The sequence below is a fragment of the Oculina patagonica genome, chromosome 8, assembly GCF_052425735.1.
Source record: "Oculina patagonica isolate OP01 chromosome 8, crgOcupat, whole genome shotgun sequence".
NCBI lineage: Eukaryota > Metazoa > Cnidaria > Anthozoa > Scleractinia > Oculinidae > Oculina > Oculina patagonica.
In genome coordinates this window covers 3,431,658-3,448,888 of record NC_135765.1, presented here as the reverse complement: position 1 = coordinate 3,448,888, position 17,231 = coordinate 3,431,658, and the positions used below count along the sequence as shown (strand labels likewise).

At 38.5% G+C, this 17,231-nt stretch overlaps 2 protein-coding genes across 2 annotated transcripts in view; one reads left to right on the top strand and one right to left on the bottom strand.

Annotated features, from left to right (window-relative positions):
- LOC144663390 (uncharacterized) overlaps positions 1-6,131 on the bottom strand; it is a 36,190-nt gene extending 30,059 nt beyond the window's left edge. The window contains exons 1-10 of the mRNA XM_078524314.1: positions 5,827-6,131; positions 5,108-5,147; positions 3,107-3,178; positions 2,833-2,941; positions 2,687-2,750; positions 2,253-2,346; positions 1,851-1,907; positions 1,531-1,573; positions 740-816; positions 138-356 (exon numbers count right to left, since the gene is read on the bottom strand). Coding sequence (XP_078380440.1) covers positions 138-356; positions 740-816; positions 1,531-1,573; positions 1,851-1,907; positions 2,253-2,346; positions 2,687-2,750; positions 2,833-2,941; positions 3,107-3,178; positions 5,108-5,147; positions 5,827-5,957 — 906 coding nt within the window. The 5' untranslated portion in view covers positions 5,958-6,131. The remainder of the gene's footprint in view (positions 1-137; positions 357-739; positions 817-1,530; positions 1,574-1,850; positions 1,908-2,252; positions 2,347-2,686; positions 2,751-2,832; positions 2,942-3,106; positions 3,179-5,107; positions 5,148-5,826) is intronic.
- Positions 6,132-11,537: 5,406 nt separating this feature from the next.
- Positions 11,538-17,231, top strand: part of LOC144663367 (uncharacterized) — a 62,952-nt gene continuing 57,258 nt past the window's right edge. Inside the window, exons 1-7 of the mRNA XM_078524282.1 lie at positions 11,538-11,704; positions 13,631-13,715; positions 15,342-15,423; positions 16,179-16,229; positions 16,356-16,411; positions 16,621-16,723; positions 16,840-16,983. Coding sequence (XP_078380408.1) covers positions 11,663-11,704; positions 13,631-13,715; positions 15,342-15,423; positions 16,179-16,229; positions 16,356-16,411; positions 16,621-16,723; positions 16,840-16,983 — 563 coding nt within the window. The 5' untranslated portion in view covers positions 11,538-11,662. The remainder of the gene's footprint in view (positions 11,705-13,630; positions 13,716-15,341; positions 15,424-16,178; positions 16,230-16,355; positions 16,412-16,620; positions 16,724-16,839; positions 16,984-17,231) is intronic.

The window sequence follows — 17,231 nt, the reverse complement described above, 5'->3', positions numbered from 1 at the left end:
AGCCGTGCTTGGTCATAAGTTTCACAGTGCATCCCTTTGTTCTGAATATTCCACTGTGTTTTGCAACCCAGCCTGGCTGATTTTGTACCATATGAGCGGGTCACACAAAGGGCCTATTAAACGTCTTTTTTTCTTACCAGATCTCCACTTCCTTGTTCCTCTTCCTCCTCTTCCTCAAGCAACAGTGGTAAGCCAACCCTCTCTCCATCAGTAGCCTCCACAGCAGTTGCCTCTGCTTCTGGTTTCTCCTGACTTCCAGGCTCTGACTCATGGGCTTTGGTTGGTTCTGGTAAAGGCTCTATGATTGAAGAATCTTCTTGGTAAGGTTCACCACATCCAGTGCAAATAAGCTGGCCCTGAAGCAAACAAGAACAAGAATTTAAAAAAAAAAAAAACATTTTTTCTTGAAGATGAATTGCTCAACATGACAAGACCATGGCCTCCCAGATACTGGTTGGGCACTCTAACCAACTGAGCTACGAGAGACTCGTGAGCTGGACCATTTACTAGGTTGATATGTGACATGTGTCCTGCATACTGCTAGGATCAGCATGTCGAAATTATCAAGTGTGAGGCAAATAATAAAGATCGTAAATTTAAAGCTTGATCATATTACTGTAAGTAATGAAGATGAATTGTTCAACATGACACGACTGCTGGACAAAAAAAACTGAGCTTACCATCTTTACATTTTTTTCTTGTTTTATTTTTTTTCATTACAGCTTAGCTGATTACTTACCACTTCTTTAATGTATCTTACAGCCAGTAAAACTCCTGGAAATGACTTGTATGCCTCTTGTTGTTCATCCCGAAGCCCTAAAATTAACAGGATGGACAGCAAAATCAATTTACTCATAAAGGTTAAGATCTGTATTCAGTATTTCATTATGTCGAAGCTTAAAATAAATTTCAGGTCAAAATGACTTGTTTGTTTGTATTTTCTTTTGTTCTAGATTTATTATCATAATCCTTAAACAAAGACAGGGATGTCGCTAAGGGCCGGCTGCTGGCTAATTTCACTGGCTGAAAGAGGATTTTATATCTGGCTGAAGTTTCACATGAAAACAAAGACTTGGGTAAACTTTTGGAGCTGCAAGGGCCAGAAAAGCCAGCTGGTTTTGTTGATGAACCGGCTGAGTGTTTTCTTAGCTACATCCCTGCAAAGAAAAATACAAACTCATTTTAAACTACAACATATACATTACTTTGCATGTTATGGGGATACAGCTTAAAAGCTCTTTGCATGCATGACTGTGTACAGGCCTATGACTGGCTTACTTCATAGACCCACAGTGTGCCCAACAACGGCCTACAACCACATATAACTCTGTACTCATTGCAGGCCTATGGTGCTAGCAGAGGATTCTTCTTGGCAGATCAAGACATTTCTCTTTAAGATGATCTGCTTGAATTTGTGAAGATTGAATTGTTAATGAAACCTTCTAACTATCACTTTTGTCCATGGTGGATTGTTAACTTATTAATTTATGTACCGGTAACTAAAAATTTAGGACACTGTTACTAAGTTACCTGACAGGTATTGCAGTAGGGATCGTTTTTCATCTTGATAGCCCTATATGCACATGTAATAAATTAGTAAAATTGTATAAAATAATTAATTTACTTCAAAATTTATTTTGAAGGGTCAACACTAGTTAACACAGTTAGCTACGCAAGATCAGAAAAAGTTATGTACTTCAGAAAATTTCAAACGATGATTGCTTTAGACATCAGTGTACATGTTTTTTTTTTTTCAGCAATGAAGGTTTAAATGCAAGTTTTGTCATCCAAATAATTGATGTTTCAGAATAATACACAAACTTTCACATGGACTAAGAAAGTACATGTACCTTTAGGTCTTGTGTCATGTTGTGGTAATACAACCTAGTAAATGCCAAGTGACCCATCTAAAACAGTAACAGTAAAGAATTTGAATTAGTGATATCAGGGAGAAACCACTTCATTTTTTATGGGTGGGGAGGGGGTTGGTTGCGCAATTTCTTCTGAGTAGGATTTTTTTCAGCATTGGTATTTGCAAAAAAAAAATAAATACCAAGTGAACATAATCCTATGCAAGATTTTTTTTGCACCATCCATTTTTACCCAGGTAGAGTTGGCTTTATGGCCTCAAGTGTCCTCCGGGGCAAGAAGAGGTTAAGTAAGTAAGTAAGTAAGAGTTGGCTTGATTTTTTTTTTTCGTCTTTACTTATACACAAGAATTTTTTTCTCCTACTTTTCTTGTGCAAACATACCCTGATGAGTTTAAGTTCTGCCGTCCTGAGGCAGGTTTGGTTTATTCCACACTTTCTTAACCAGTGAAGACAACTCTTTGCCAGATAAAACAAACTGTAAAAGAAAGGGGAAAAAATGGAAAAGGTGGTTATGCTGACTTGTGATGTGATCAGTAAAGGTTACACAGAGATGTCGCTAAGGGCTGGCTGCCGCCTAATTTAACCGGCTGAAATAGAACTCAAATCTGGCTGAAACTTCACATAAAAACAAAGACTTAGGTAAACTTTTAGAGCTGCTAAGGCCAGAAAAGCCAGCTAGGCTTGTTGATGAGCTGGCTAAGTGTTTTCTTAGCTACATCCCAGCTTACACTACTAGAAGTGGTTTGAATTTAATTAATGTCACTTGACACACACTTGACACACTTGACATATGCCACTTGTTATTGCATACGTACCTTGGAAGTTGATCTTCAGTGGGAGGAGCATGCCCAAGAGATGTGATAAGCAATTCTAGAGATTCTGTAATACAAAGAAATATATCAAATTTAAGGTTCTGAATGTGTCCAACTTCAAAGTAAGCATCTCTGTCAACGTCTCTTACCTTCTTGCACTTGTCTGTTTGTACACTGAGCCAGTAATCCCAGCTCTGTCCAGGATCTAGCCAGGTCAACATGGTCCCCTTTGCCACCTGCCAGGATACCAGCTCTTCTCTACAAAGAAAAATATTTGTCAACAAATATAGGATAAACTCTGTTCATATGCCATCATCATGAACCACACAGCTGGGAAACCTAGCTCTTCTCTTGTTGAAATCAAACAGGTGTCAACTTATAACCTTAAAATAATCCAAACAAAATAGCGTGTACAAATTTTACCTTGGCACGGGAGATCATTTTGAGGGCAAAGCCCTCAAGTTCCTTTCTATCTTCTTCATTGCTGTCATTGAACTGAAAACCACAACAAAAGTAATAAGACATCCCAAGTTAACTCTGTTTCAGACTTGCTAATGAAGTCCAATTCTCAAAAGCTCACTAGCCCTCATGTTTGCATCGGACCATGTTGGCAGGCATATGCACTTTCATTTAATACTAGTAATCGTTCTCACTATAAAAATGCCCCCGCCTTTTTATAATTTGTTTTTACATCAATAGTCTAAGTGGATTAGTGGAGTCTTTTTTATAACTATTGATGCCGATGGACTGCACACCTAGCGCGCGGAAATAACACCCAGGGGAAATAACACATAACACATAATTCGTGGTGAGATCACGCAAGCTTATTTCCGGGCTTATAATATTCAACTTACAATAAATAATTTCCAGGCCAAAAAGCCTAAAAATTCCCAGAGTAACAAAATATGGCACATTCAAAGATTCGAAAAAGAAATTTTATTTTTGATCCTTAATAACCCGGGAGTAATAACTATTTCACGGTTGAAAAGAGTCCTCGTATTGGGATATTCGTTTCTACGAGAAAAAAGGTTGATCTTTTCGAAACAGCTATCGAACAACTGGAGCTGTCTAACTGTTTTAAATAAATGTTCTTGGCCTGGAAGCGAAAACCGCCACAGGCTTCGTCTTGACAACTGACTTGTCAAAGATGCGGCAGAATTTTCTCACCTCTTTTGATGAAAATGTCTCGCGAGTCTCAGCTCTCAATACCTCTTGTAAAATCTTTTTTACAATTAATCTCAGTTAATACTTACTTAAATATAATCTCTGGAGTGTGTTTCGCCAAGAACTGGCAAAACTTGGTACAGTGCAACCCCGATATAACGATATGCCAGGGGAGCAGTGAAATTATATCGTTATATCGAGGTATCGTTATATCGAGACTCCCGATATAACGATATGGCCGTAAAATGGCCGAAAATATCGTTATATCGGGGTAAAATTTAAATGAACTTTTTACAGCATATTATTTAATTGAACTTGTAATGAGTATCAAATAATTTAAGTTACAGGAAAACGCAGGAACAAAGGCATCGGCCTTGAAATCCCGGCGACGTATACGTTTGGTCACAAGAAGGAGTCAAAGATACTAAAATTGAGAGAAATATTAAATGACAAGGAGGATAAAGAGGAATCGTAAACTAAAAGCTGTTGACAGAAACGTTACGGATTACTGTACTCGATTACTGTTCAATTTTTTTTTATATTTTAACTGTGTACTGATACTGTAATATCGTTATATCGGGGAAGATTTTACGCTCGGTCCGCTAAATTCTCATCGTTATATCGGGAATATCGTTATATCGAAGATCGTTATATCGGGGTTCTGTCCCATACATTTTACTGTAACTTTTGCCGGGACAGAGCATATTCATCGTTATACCGGGGATATCGTTATATTGAGGATCGTTATATCGGGGTTGCACTGTAGTAGCTGGATAGTCTGTTTTTTTAAAAACAGACTACTCAGTCACAATTAAAATTGTGACTGAGTCTTTCGGTCTGTTGTGATTCGTGTTTGACAAATCCGGTTGAACAAATGGGTCTTTCAATTCAGCGAACTTATCTTGAACAAGATACCCATCTAGCTTTGAATTGTAATTTTTTAGACGTTTGAGTAACAAATCTTAAGCTTATTGCTCGCAGTATGGCGGCGAAACTCCCAAAACACCTTGCGTGCTTGCCGTGAAATTAACCGAGACCACCGTGCGCGCCTAGTTTTATCAAATCGGGATCGCGTCGCATACTACCATACATTTCTTGTATATTTCTTCATATATTTTCTATTTTTCTAATCCTTTATATATACACGCGGGGACTTCTATGATGCCTCCTCGGGTTTTGGCCTCTGGGCCAAAACCCTGCGGGGGCAATTAACTATGCAAAGTGGACGGACAGAGAATCAACTTCAACTGATTTATTTACCTTTGCAATAAAATCCTCTGTAACTTCATAGGGTACTCTTCTGAATAAAGAAAAAAGGGATGATTAGTGAAAGGAAGGGGAAGTTAGACACAGAAACCCTTAAAGATGAATTCCAGTCCGTACTGCGCAATCTCGGCTGCAATGTTTATGTGAGCCTCACACGAAGGAATGTTTACTAGCAAAGGTAAAAATTCTGTGACAAACTTACCTTTTTCTTCATTGTTAACGCCAGATATCCTTGCAGAACAAATAATAACGAGTAGAAGAACCTTGACGCTATTTCAAACCGACGTTACAGCTCATCGGGAATTCTTGAACGAACCGAACCGTAATGGCGGACTAAAAAACTTCATGTATGCTGTCAACGAAATGTAACGTTTCAACGAATTCAAAACAAAAACGAAAACAAACACCGAGTCTGCGCAGTACGGACTGGAAATCAGCTTTAAATGCTACATAAATATCAACTGTATATCTGAAAACCACTTTAAAAAAATCCTTTGAGCCGGAATGATTTTTTCTGTCAGTTCAGTTATAAACTTTAACTATTCCTAGAAAATAATGCCTCAAGGGGCCACATGAAAATTTATCAAGGTGTAAATCAAGTTTTAGATTAATGGTGCCAAATAAACTTACACTCGCATAAACAACAACAAACCATGTACAGAAAATTGATGATAACAAGAGATCAACAAAAAAATACGGATTATTTTTCTCACCGTGTTCTCGAAAATGTTCGGGGAGGTTCAGCATCAAGGGACTTCTTAGCAAGTCTGTCCTCCAAAGCCAAGCGTTGAGTGTGAGATATGATCCCAAATTTGTGAACAACTGGCACGCGATCCACGGGCATTTCTCCACGTATAAGGCGATGTTTCTTCTATTTAATTTCTCTTATACGACTCCTTTTCTTTTAGTATCCAAAACTAGCTTAAATGTAGCTCTATCTGTGTTTCTCTTTGCATATCGACGACTTTTAAAAGGTAGAAAGTGTTTTCCTCGCGTTATTCTCAGGCCGCCATATTGCTTTTTTGGCGTTGCCTTAGCAACAACAAGCAAAGTTTACAAAGAACTCTGGGAAGCTGCTGTGACAAAAACATCGCCGTACGCGCTAAAGCACAGGCAGCCCAGGCGTGGTATGTGTTCAATGTGATATATAATTTGGCCGATTGCGTAAGTCTGGTTCAGCCGTTTGAGACAATGTATGAGAAAGCTTCGAAAATTGCTCTAAATACTACATATGTAAAGGAACTGAATTTAATATGGCTTACCTCTTGTATTTCTTGCATTTTTTTTGCCTTCTCTGTGTTCCTAGGGTGGGATTTAGGCCATTTAAGGCAAGAAATACAAGAGGTAAGCCATTTTTATTTCAGTTCCTTTACATATGTAGTATTTAGAGCAATTTTCGAAGCTTTCTCATACATTGTCTCAAACGGCTGAACCAGACTTACGCAATCGGCCAAATTATATATCACATTGAACACATACCACCCCTGGGCTGCCTGTGGCTAAAGTCGCGCGAAAATCCGCGAAAACTACAATTGCAAAACAAACAAATAAGGGAATTTAAAAACACAAACTCCTCCACCTTTCCCGCAATAAAAATATACTACAGGACCATCGATCTAAAGAAATTGTTTGAAAGGCCGGTAATACAGTTGTTACATTTGTCAAAAATACGATAAACTGGATATAGGCATGTCTTTCGATTAGCCGTATTAAAATAAATTTGTTGGAAACTATCATCTAAATCCTTAATTCTCCTCTGGGAGAATAGGGCCTTTGTAGGAAATTATACCTGGTTAAAAATATATATTAGATAGAATAATGAGAAGCAAGAATCCGAAAAATACAGCCACTTAATATGCGATGAAAAATCATAAAGATTATCAGCTATTGTTTGGCCTGTTTTTAAATATTAATGCCTTTGACATGGTAATTACCACAAGAACTCGATGTCACGCAACATTATTTTATTCCGCCTTCCAAGATCATGAAACACTAAGAGTCTTTTTAGGTAAGTATTACTTTAAATTAAATTTAAAAAACAATCCTAGAAGATATTCAAAGGCTTAACCGTTATTTTACTTTAAAGATCACACGCAATTGCTTCTTTAGCTGCTGGTCGCAGAACAGAACAGAACAAACGGTCGCTTAAACGAACAGTACTTTTCATTCGTCTCTATCGTTCAATGTTGACAGTCTTTTTTCAGATGTTTGCCTAGCAACTGGAGGAAAAATCTATGAATACTCGGGCTGAACACAGAAAATACAAGTCTCTGAGCGTAAGAGCTGATATATGCTGTTAATTCACACTGTTAATTAAACGAAAATACTTCAAACACTAAGCTTCAGACTGTAACCCGATTTCGTTGTAGCTAATAGTGTAATGACGATTTACGTAACTCAGTCTGTTTACGTTCTTTTTTGAGCCCTCACACAGTTTTTAGAAATGTCGACATAGATATTCAACATATACCCCACAGCACCTCGTTAGAACTGAAATTCTCTTCGTAAGGGGACAGAGAGGGAAACTTAGGGAGTTAGCCGGGATATGTAAAATTCATTTAAGTTATTTTTAGATATGCGGACGTTCACGGAAGAGTTGTTGCTTTGTCCGTTGCTGAATATTCAGCATGTCTTTTCGATTTCCAAGTGGAATTTACAGGCGTTTAGACTTCGGTATCGATATTGTAAATGATAAATCGAAAGCATTCCGACGTTAACGACTTCTGAAGATACTAAATGTTATAAAAATCGTGACAGGCCTACACGCCCTCCAAGCCTCGCTGCAGGTTAGAATCTTTTTGTTTTTTAATTGTTTTGTTTTGTTTTTTGCAGTGGAGGGCAATTTGCATGAACACATAAGAATACCAAGTAGGCTGCAAAAGGTCTATTGCACTAATCTTAAAATAGCCTGTGTAAAGCCGTCGACGGAACACAAATGATCAAATTTTTGATTTTCATTTTTTTACATTTTCGAGAACAATTAGACTTTCTTACTCACCATGCCAAATTTCAATCTATTACGAACATCAGAAGTCGTTTTATTATAACATTTATTCCATAGAATTTACGGCCACCATTAATCAACCTTGTTCCAAAGCTTGGTTGCGAATAGGGAGAAAATGACGTCGAAGCCCAAAAATACCTCACGGGTTGAAATAAGAATAACAATCAGCATAGAAAATTGCACGAAAAACAAGTCCAAAGTTTTTGTTTCTTTTCGCGTGATTTTCAATACATATTGTTATTATAATTTCAACCCGTGAGGTATTTTGGAGCCTTTGACGTCATTTTCTCCCTATTCGCAACCAAGCCTTGGAACAAGGTTGTTTAATGGCGGCCGTAAATTATCGGAAATAAACGTTAAAATAAAACGACTTCTGATGTTCGTAATGGATTGAAAATTGGCAAGGTGAGTAAGAAAGTCTCATTGTACACGAAAATGTAAAAAAAATGGAAATCGAAAATTTGATCATAGTGGCACTTTAAAACAGCACTTAACAAATTTGGGCAACTTGGAAACGTTGCTACAAATAATAGTCTTGCAAACAGCATGACATGACAAGCTGTAAACATAGATACGTCATACGATAAAATGATTTTGGAAACATTGGCTTGGCCAATCACGGAAATCACGACGGCGAAGCCGAAGACAACTTGAACTGGAAAATTAATTTCTACTCCCTATTACGTGGGTTTGTCGGGTGAACTAACGTATATAAGTGCGAAGAAATGTTAATATCATTAAAAACATTTGAAGCCGAGGTGCAGATTAAATTTTGAGTTCAAGTTGTCTTCGGCTTCGCCGTCGTGATTTCCGAACGGTATTTCTTTGGGGGTACCCCAGAGGACGTTTTGTAGTGAGACAAGATTGCTTTCCAGGAGAGGGCATAGGCAGTAATTTTGACCAATTTCTGCGAATATTGCATAAATTGTCCAAGTAGGTGGTACAGATCATTGTAAATCGGCAAATTTAGGACCTAATTTGATATTCCAGCTTGTTTAAAAGAGCAACGGGGCGAACCGATCGCATTCAAATTAGGCCAGACTATAGTTCGAAGACTGTTTTTTCGAGGACCGGGATCTCCGATGAAACCGAGTCGAGGAATATTGATTTTTCGGCTACATTCCAGAGGCGGTACCGAATTCTTCGATGTACAAGTTGCACGCCTTGTGTAAATATTTGTATTCAGTACACAAGTCGAAAACTTAAACTCCCAGAACTGCTCTCGCGCGCTACAAATCGCCAAGAAAACGGCATAAAAACAAACTTAAACAATGCGAAAATGTTTCTACTTTATTTTATTACAAATGAAAGTCGTAAAAGCCGATTTTAGAAAGCTTAAATATTTACAATAGCTATTAGTGAAGAAATTTGAATATTCATATGGGCATGCTCTGACCTCACAAACATTGGATGGTAAGCCTGTGGGTAGGCCTTTCTCGATTATGCTAGCATTTTTTTCGGCATTTTTTGGGAAAACGAGCATTTTTTTTCGTTTTTTCTTGAAAAAGAATTGCTAGCATTTTCTGTCATTTTTCATGACTGTGATCCAGATTTCAGCACTCAGAACTCAGAAGGATAAATAATCCTAAAGTTTCACAATTTTGATTACTTAATTTGATTGTTTTCTGTCTGTTTCGACTGTTTGTGCGTTGTGTTACTTGTGTACTTGTGTTGTGTTACTTGCGTGTGTGTTTTTTTTAATTTTTTTAAAAAAAAATTAAATAATTTTTTTTTATTTTTTATTTTTATAAATAAACAATTATTAAGTATCACCTGTTGTTGATATGAGCATATAATGTAAGAGTTCGTACGTTTTGTTTGAAATAAAACAAAGCATTCTTTGGAATTCAAGTGGCATTTTTTAAAGAAATCAGGCATTATTTTAGCATTTTTTTGGCTTTATGCGAGAATTTCTAGTAGCATTAAATGCCAGTTTTACTAGCATAATCGAGAAAGGCCTACCTGTGGGTACAGTTGCGGTCGCTCTCACTTAATTATTCCATTTTACTATTCCCCAATATTCACGAAATTTTACTTATATTCAGGCCTTTGACGATGAATAATACGATGGAACGTCAAAATTTGTCAGGCTGGTGCAAGTAGATTCGACCTTCAATACACAACACGAGGCAAGCATGGGGACTGGTGCCTCGAAAGCAACTTCTCGAGGAAAGAAGGACAACAAGAAACTCAAGCCCGCGCGCAGTAAGATCAGAACAGCAAAACAAAGCTCAGTGCCAGGTTTGTCCAATCGCAGTTTTGCCAACTGTAACTTTTTCTGGTATTTAGGCTGATGTCACTTAATTGTAATCGCCGTTCTAGAGTAATTGAAGTAAATTTCCAAAGTTCTTCATGAGTTCTCCGGGTATCACTCATTACATAACTAGGCCAAGATTTTGTACATGTTGCTTGCTAAATTCAAGAGAGTAAAAATGCCTATTTTGGTTAAGAATTGTCGAACACCTGGCAAATCTTAGAGATCTTTTTCTTGTTCAAAAATGGTACGTGGCATTGGCCTATAACCAACGTTCGCTGTGTGTTTAATTAATGATCACTTGCTATGTTCCAACTTGAACCTATAAAGCATCTATTTAGGACATTTAGCCTTCTACGCCGTTGCCTTTTTCACCCGCAACGCAATCTCCCAACTGTTTACTAATGGATATTTAATTTAACTTGCTTAGTGATTTCTGCCACTGAACTGTAGAGTTCTGATCCCGGTTGTTCAATGGGGCAATCTCGTCCCCAGAGGCCGCGATCCTTCTGGTTTTCGCCAGGGATCCGGATCGGGACCTCTATTCTGAAAGCCCGCAACAAAGGCGTCTGAATCTGATTGGCTGTTGAAAACTTGCTCGTTACACCACAATCTCCGGCGCACGCGCACAATCAAACCGGAACCAGTATTTCCTGTTTCCGGTTTTGGATTCGTCCACAGCCGTTGAGTTTTTCGACCGCTGGTCAAGGGGAACGCAGGCTCTGGGAACGAGATTGTCAATGGGCAGGAGCAATATAATAGGTCTGCGTGGATAATAGTTGAAAATTGCGTAGCGTCTTTTATGCTAGAAATAATTGTTAATGTTCCAAAATGACGCTAAATGGCGGTGTAAAACTGCTCCGACGTTTCGGCAATACTGCCTTTGTGCAGTATTGCCGAAACGTCGGAGCAGTTTTACACCGCCATTTAGCGTCATTTTGGAACATTAACAATTAGGTCTGCGTGGATCCCGGACTTATGGTCTCCATCCCTGATTATGGCTCCTGTCAAAGGGCAGATAACGCTATCCACAGGATAAATCACTATAGTATAGTATGTGTTGCTATCCACAGAAAAGCGGTTTTTGCGGTGGATAGCGTTATCCATTTTTTGAACAACCTGGGCCAGGTATGGAATTATTCGAATAACAATTTTTTTCTCAAATGCGTTAGAGGAGAAAAAGCTAACCGTTGAAAATCTATGGGCGGAACCAAGACATGAACGCGGCAAGTGGAAAGAACTTCTTGAGAAAAACTTGTTGAACTTTGAACCTTTTCCACTCGAGAAGAAAATGGTGGATGAAATGTTGAGCGGCAAGACACTTAACACCAAGGTGAGTTATAAATAGTTTGCTCTTCCCAACTGGCGTAAAGTTCATCTCTGGAAAAGTGCAACTTACAGCACAACATTGCAGACTTCCAACGCGCAAAATGTAGCCTCCTCCTCCTCCGTAGGCAACTCCACTGCTGGTCATGAGGAAAGACTAGAAACGAACGAAAACGAGGTGAGCGACTAGGAACTAGGCTTGTACCGAAAGTGCTCGTAAAAAAAAGCATTAAATGCTAAAAGAAGTGCTCGTTTTTTGCCAAAAAAGTGCTAAAATAATGCTAATTTTTTTAAAAAGTGCTCGTGGGTTACATAATAATGCTCACTTTTTTCCGATTTTTTTAAACATAGAATATTACATTTTTCAGATTTTCAGTTAGATTTTTCAACAATAAAATATAACGATCAATGTTTGATGTCAGAGTACGCTCTCGAGCTATCTCTGCCTTGGCTGGCTGACTTCCATTGTTCCTTGATGACAACGTGGATGACGTCATCTTGGAAGGAGTGTGATGGACTGGGTTTCTAGAAGGCAATCACTGACGTATCAAACCGATCAAACCTATTCCCCAGGCCTCCTCGGCTCCTTTGACTAAAATGAGGGCATAATGCATCTTTGGACGCCATAAATGAAGTCAGATTGTGCTTTTTAACACAAAATTATACAAATAATCAGTCGAAAATCCAAAATAATGCTAGCAGTGCTTTTTTGGATAAAATGTAAAAAAAAAAATGCTCGCGAAGCCAAATAATGCCAAAAAAAGTGCTAGCACTTTCGGTACAAGCCTACTAGGAACAAAACCGAGAAAGACTAGGAACGACTTGGGACGACAGGCGCGCCAAAAAAAATGAGAATTCGAGAAGTCCTAGTCTTTCTTTAGCAGCGGGGTTGCTTTACGCAAAATGATAAAGAGAAAAAATACTTCTTTCCCCCGCCAATTAGAGTGAGGGCGGCAAGCGACCAGTAGCAAAATACACCAACGAGAACGAAGCAAAACGATGAAGCCTACAATACAATACAATACAATTTTATTGTCCATACGTGGGACGAGGTCTCCCTCAATGTCCGAGCCAGAGGCTCATGTATAAAACGTAGGACTAAAATTAAAATACACTTAAGTATATGCTATTAAAAATATAAAAAATTTATCCCACCCATTAAAAATAGAATGAAAAACAAGAACAAAACTAATACCACCCCCCTCTCCTTACCCCATACTGTATAATTAGTTTAAATCAATGGATTAAGTGATAAAAAATATATATATATAAAAACGCACAAAGATAAAAAGATAAAAATACATCAAAGGGTTAAAATATAAGTAGATCTAAGATAAGCCTGTGGCCAAAAAGATGGCATCTGCGCTCTGATTGGTTAGAACATTTTAAAACAGTTCTTCAAACCAATCGTCGAGCTCAAAATTACAAAACCACTTACTGCTGTCTTTCTTTTAAGTAATTTAAAAATTTTGAAAAAAGCTTGCCAGTGAAAGAAAGATATAGGTAAAGGTAAAGTCTGTGTCTGAGCCAAGTAGCTCATGCATACAGCCGGAGCTTATCCCAGTTTCTGTAGCATTAAGCGACTAGAAGTATTGCTACTCTCCCCTGGATGGGATGCCAGTCCATCGCAAGGTTACCCCCCAGCAGTAAATTCGCCGGTACCCATTTATACACCTGGGTGGAGAGAGGCACTGTGAGAGTAAAGTGTCTTGCCCAAGGACACGACGCAGCGCCCCGGCCAGGGCTCCAACCTGGGCCGTTCGACTCGGAGTCGAGCGCGCTAACCATTAGGTCACCACGCCTCCCACGAAAGAAAGATATAAAGTGATAAAATAGAGTCGTGTTGCGTTGGTATAAGGTATTTCAACCTACCTGGCGTTTTCAACCAAACAAAATGTTAATCTTATCCTAATTTTTGTTTCGTGGTTTCCAGGCTTCTGATGTTCGGATTATCCGAGTGTTCATCAGCTGCACCTTCACTGACACGGCACAAGAGAGCAACTTGCTGATTGCAGATGGTAGACTTTTTAGTTTATTTTGCTTTCATTAAAGGAACACTGTCACGGGGATTTTTCTGCTTTTCAGGAAAAAGTACTAAATTAGTGAGGCGCTATAGCTCGTTTATGTTTATAGCTTCGGTACACTAGCATGGTATTTTTAACAACACGTTTTTGGGCTCTTGAATTTTTAAAGTGAAGCTCGTGACAGTGTCCCTTTTAAGGACGTTCGCGCGAAAATCTTCTAACATTACGATTTTTCTCAAACTTTCACAACTGCTAGTTTACGTGTTACTCCACAGGCAGACAAGTCTCTGTGTTTAAGGCCGCGTGACGTAAGCGTCAGGGTATGCGCTATTTGATCCCATACATTTACTGTAATTTGTAACGATTGACCTCCGCTTGAGTCAACTGATCGTTAGAAATGCTCCATAAAATACTGAATTTCGCATCTTTTCATCCTAAACTTTGATCTACTGTAAGCCAGATAAATAAAGTTCACTTACCTATCATTTTTTGTGTGATCTTTTGTATTTTTATGGGGTTTTGGGGCCGTTAATTCCTCCATGGTCGTCACCGCCCCCAGCTAAAGTTTTTTTTCTTACTTTAGCTGGGGGCGGTGACGACTATCGAGGAATTAACGGCCTCAAAACCCCATAAAAACACAAAAGAAAAAATGATAAACTTCTAACATTCAAATTTGGCTAATTTTTGGTCAATCGGTATAGCTATATTTATCAGAAAAGGTGATATATCCCGAAAAATAAGGGGTCACCGACCATTTAAGAGAGGTGTTTAGAAAGTTTCCTCAGCGCGGGCGACCTGCTTTCTTTTTGACAATTTAAAATGTGTCAGTGGGATCCTGATTGCTTTTAGGAAATTGAGATTTTAAAAAATCTCAATTTCTCGAACCGCCCGATAACTCGAACCAAATGTGGTTGGTTTCCATTCCCTCAGTCAAACAATGTTATTTTATCCCCGATTTCTCAAACCAATTTTTGTTTGTTTTAATGTTCGAGAAATTTGGATTCCACTGATTTTTGACCCCACAGCAAACGAGAAACGCGCACAACTTCTCCCAAGAACAAATTTATCAATTTTGAGCAGGCGGATCGTGCACTGAATGAGTGTAGTCTTTAAGACCCAGTAATACGGGCAACATTTTCTTTCAACTTGTCTTTCAACATTGTTACATTGCAAGTTGTAAAGTGTTGTTGCGCGTATTATCTCCCGTGTTGCAAGTTGCAGCAACATGTCGCGCGAAGTAGACATGAGTTGAACTTTGTGCAACATGTTGCCGCAACTTGCAACCCGGGTGGCAAAACTATTATTTTGAGGTTTTCTTCAATTTTGATGTAATTAGAAAAATGACTTAAAATATCGTGACATTGCTCCTTTAAACTTGGCGTTTCTCCAAGCTTCTCGTTCAAGCTTCTCCGAGTGAACTGAGTGAGCACTTTTTACAGTTAAAACTGTTTGACTACTCTCTTTCCCCCGTAGATATCGTGCATGACGTAACCTCATGGAGATTATGATAACAGTAGCATAACGTGAAAACTTTTGGAGTTCTCGTCCCATTTCAGATTAATAAATAAGATTCGGAAGGCATTTGGGTTGGTTTTTAATGAGACTTTCCTTCTTCATCAGTTTACCCATACCTGAAGCTATTTGGAAGAAAATATGGATTTGAGTTTGCTCCATCAGAGATGCGCTGGGGAATCAGGGAGGAGTAAGTATACTCCACGTCTGTTTTTTTTTTTTTTAATTTACCTAATACATAAATCGAAAATACATAGTTATGATGAAACTAAAGCCCCGGCTAAACGATCAAACATTTTCGTCCAACATCGTGTTTGTCGCACATAACATGGAGTGGCTAAACGAGCAAACAATGTTTGATCAAGCGTCTACCAAAGTGAGCCCACATAACGCTTTGTGCATATTACCGCTGAAATTATGGCGCGACGTCACATAAATTCGGTTTCTGATTAATTTTTTTTTAATTTTTTTTTTTATATTGGTTGCTTTTTCCCGCTTGGGCTTGCTTTGTTTGCAGAGGTGGCTAAACGATCAAACATTTGCGCGTGAAGCAAAATGTTTGATGAAAATGTTGGATCTAGATCAAACATGGGAAACCATTTAAATGCATTCTGAGGGAGGCGGCTAAACGGCAAACATGCTCTTCCAACATGATGTTGGACGAAAATGTTTGATCGTTTAGCTGAGGCTTAAGCATAAAACCTTGCCTCTGCCGAAGAAAGTTCAACTCAAAACAGGCCAAACACGAATAACATTTTCAGTAGTGTAGCAGCTCTCATAAGCTAAACATTTGCCTGAGATTTGTTTGGGGATGAGAGAAAGAGAATTTTAGTCTCGCTAAGCGTTTTATTTCTCCCTTGACCTTTATTTAGACATTTCGTTCAATGCGGTGCTAATAAATTCCCTGTGGTAATTCATTTAATTGCAACTTAAGTTTGCTTGCAGATCTTCGTCTGATCACATGACGTCCATAATTTGTATGGCCGAAATAGCCAGGTAAGTGAAAACATTTTACGCAAAAGAATGAGCCATAAGCATGTCTACGCCTGTTTTTATTGACAGTTCTTTCTCTTGATAAATTTTTAAAACCAAATTAATTTGACTTTTGTTTCACTCCGTCAGGTGTCAAAAAGAGTCGCAAGGAATCAACTACGTCGTGTTCTTATGCGATAAATATGGTGAGAGCACTCGATTGAGTCATACAATGTATCTTTTCAGGCTACTGTTCCTAATATCGTGGCAGAGCAAAAAGTGAAGGGAAAAGGTCATTTCAGTTTCGCTTTTCCCCGACGCACGTTCCGTGTAGTTTTCAACAATGACCAATTAATTTCTCTCGACCAACAATGACTGCAATAGGAGTTTAATTTTTTTTTATGTTAATTTGCAGGATTTAGACCCTTCCCAGCGCGCATCGAGGCGAGTGAATTTGAACAACTTCTGGATCAAGCTAAAAAGGACAATGACCCGGATGTGAACCTGCTCAGCGATTGGTAAAAGATCCTTTTTTACGTGCAAAATCGTTTTTGAGCCACTAATTCAATTTAATATAATTTATTAACTATTGGTAAACTTGATAATCTATTCTTAATCGTTGTTTAATTTTTAGGTTTGATTTGAACACAAACCTTGTCCCTCCCACATACATGTTGAAGCCTAGCACTCAGGCCCCGAAGGACAAATGGTGGGACATCTTTAGGAAGTTACAGATGACCCTGAGGAAAGCATCACGCTGCTTAAAAGACAAAGAGAGGTAAACAGATTTAACAAAAATATACTGCCCTAGAGTTTTTTAGATCAATCTTGAAAAGACGGAAATGTGTTGCATAAGCCCATAAGCCCAGTATAAGAGACAAAGGAGCGCAACTTCTTAACTTGCGCGGAGTCTGGGTTTCTCTCCCCAGACCGCCGCTCTTTTGGTTTGTCGGCGGCGCATTTTTCGCGCCAAATGACAAATTTGATTAAACTTATCCGAGAATTGACTGAGCCCGTGGAATGGTT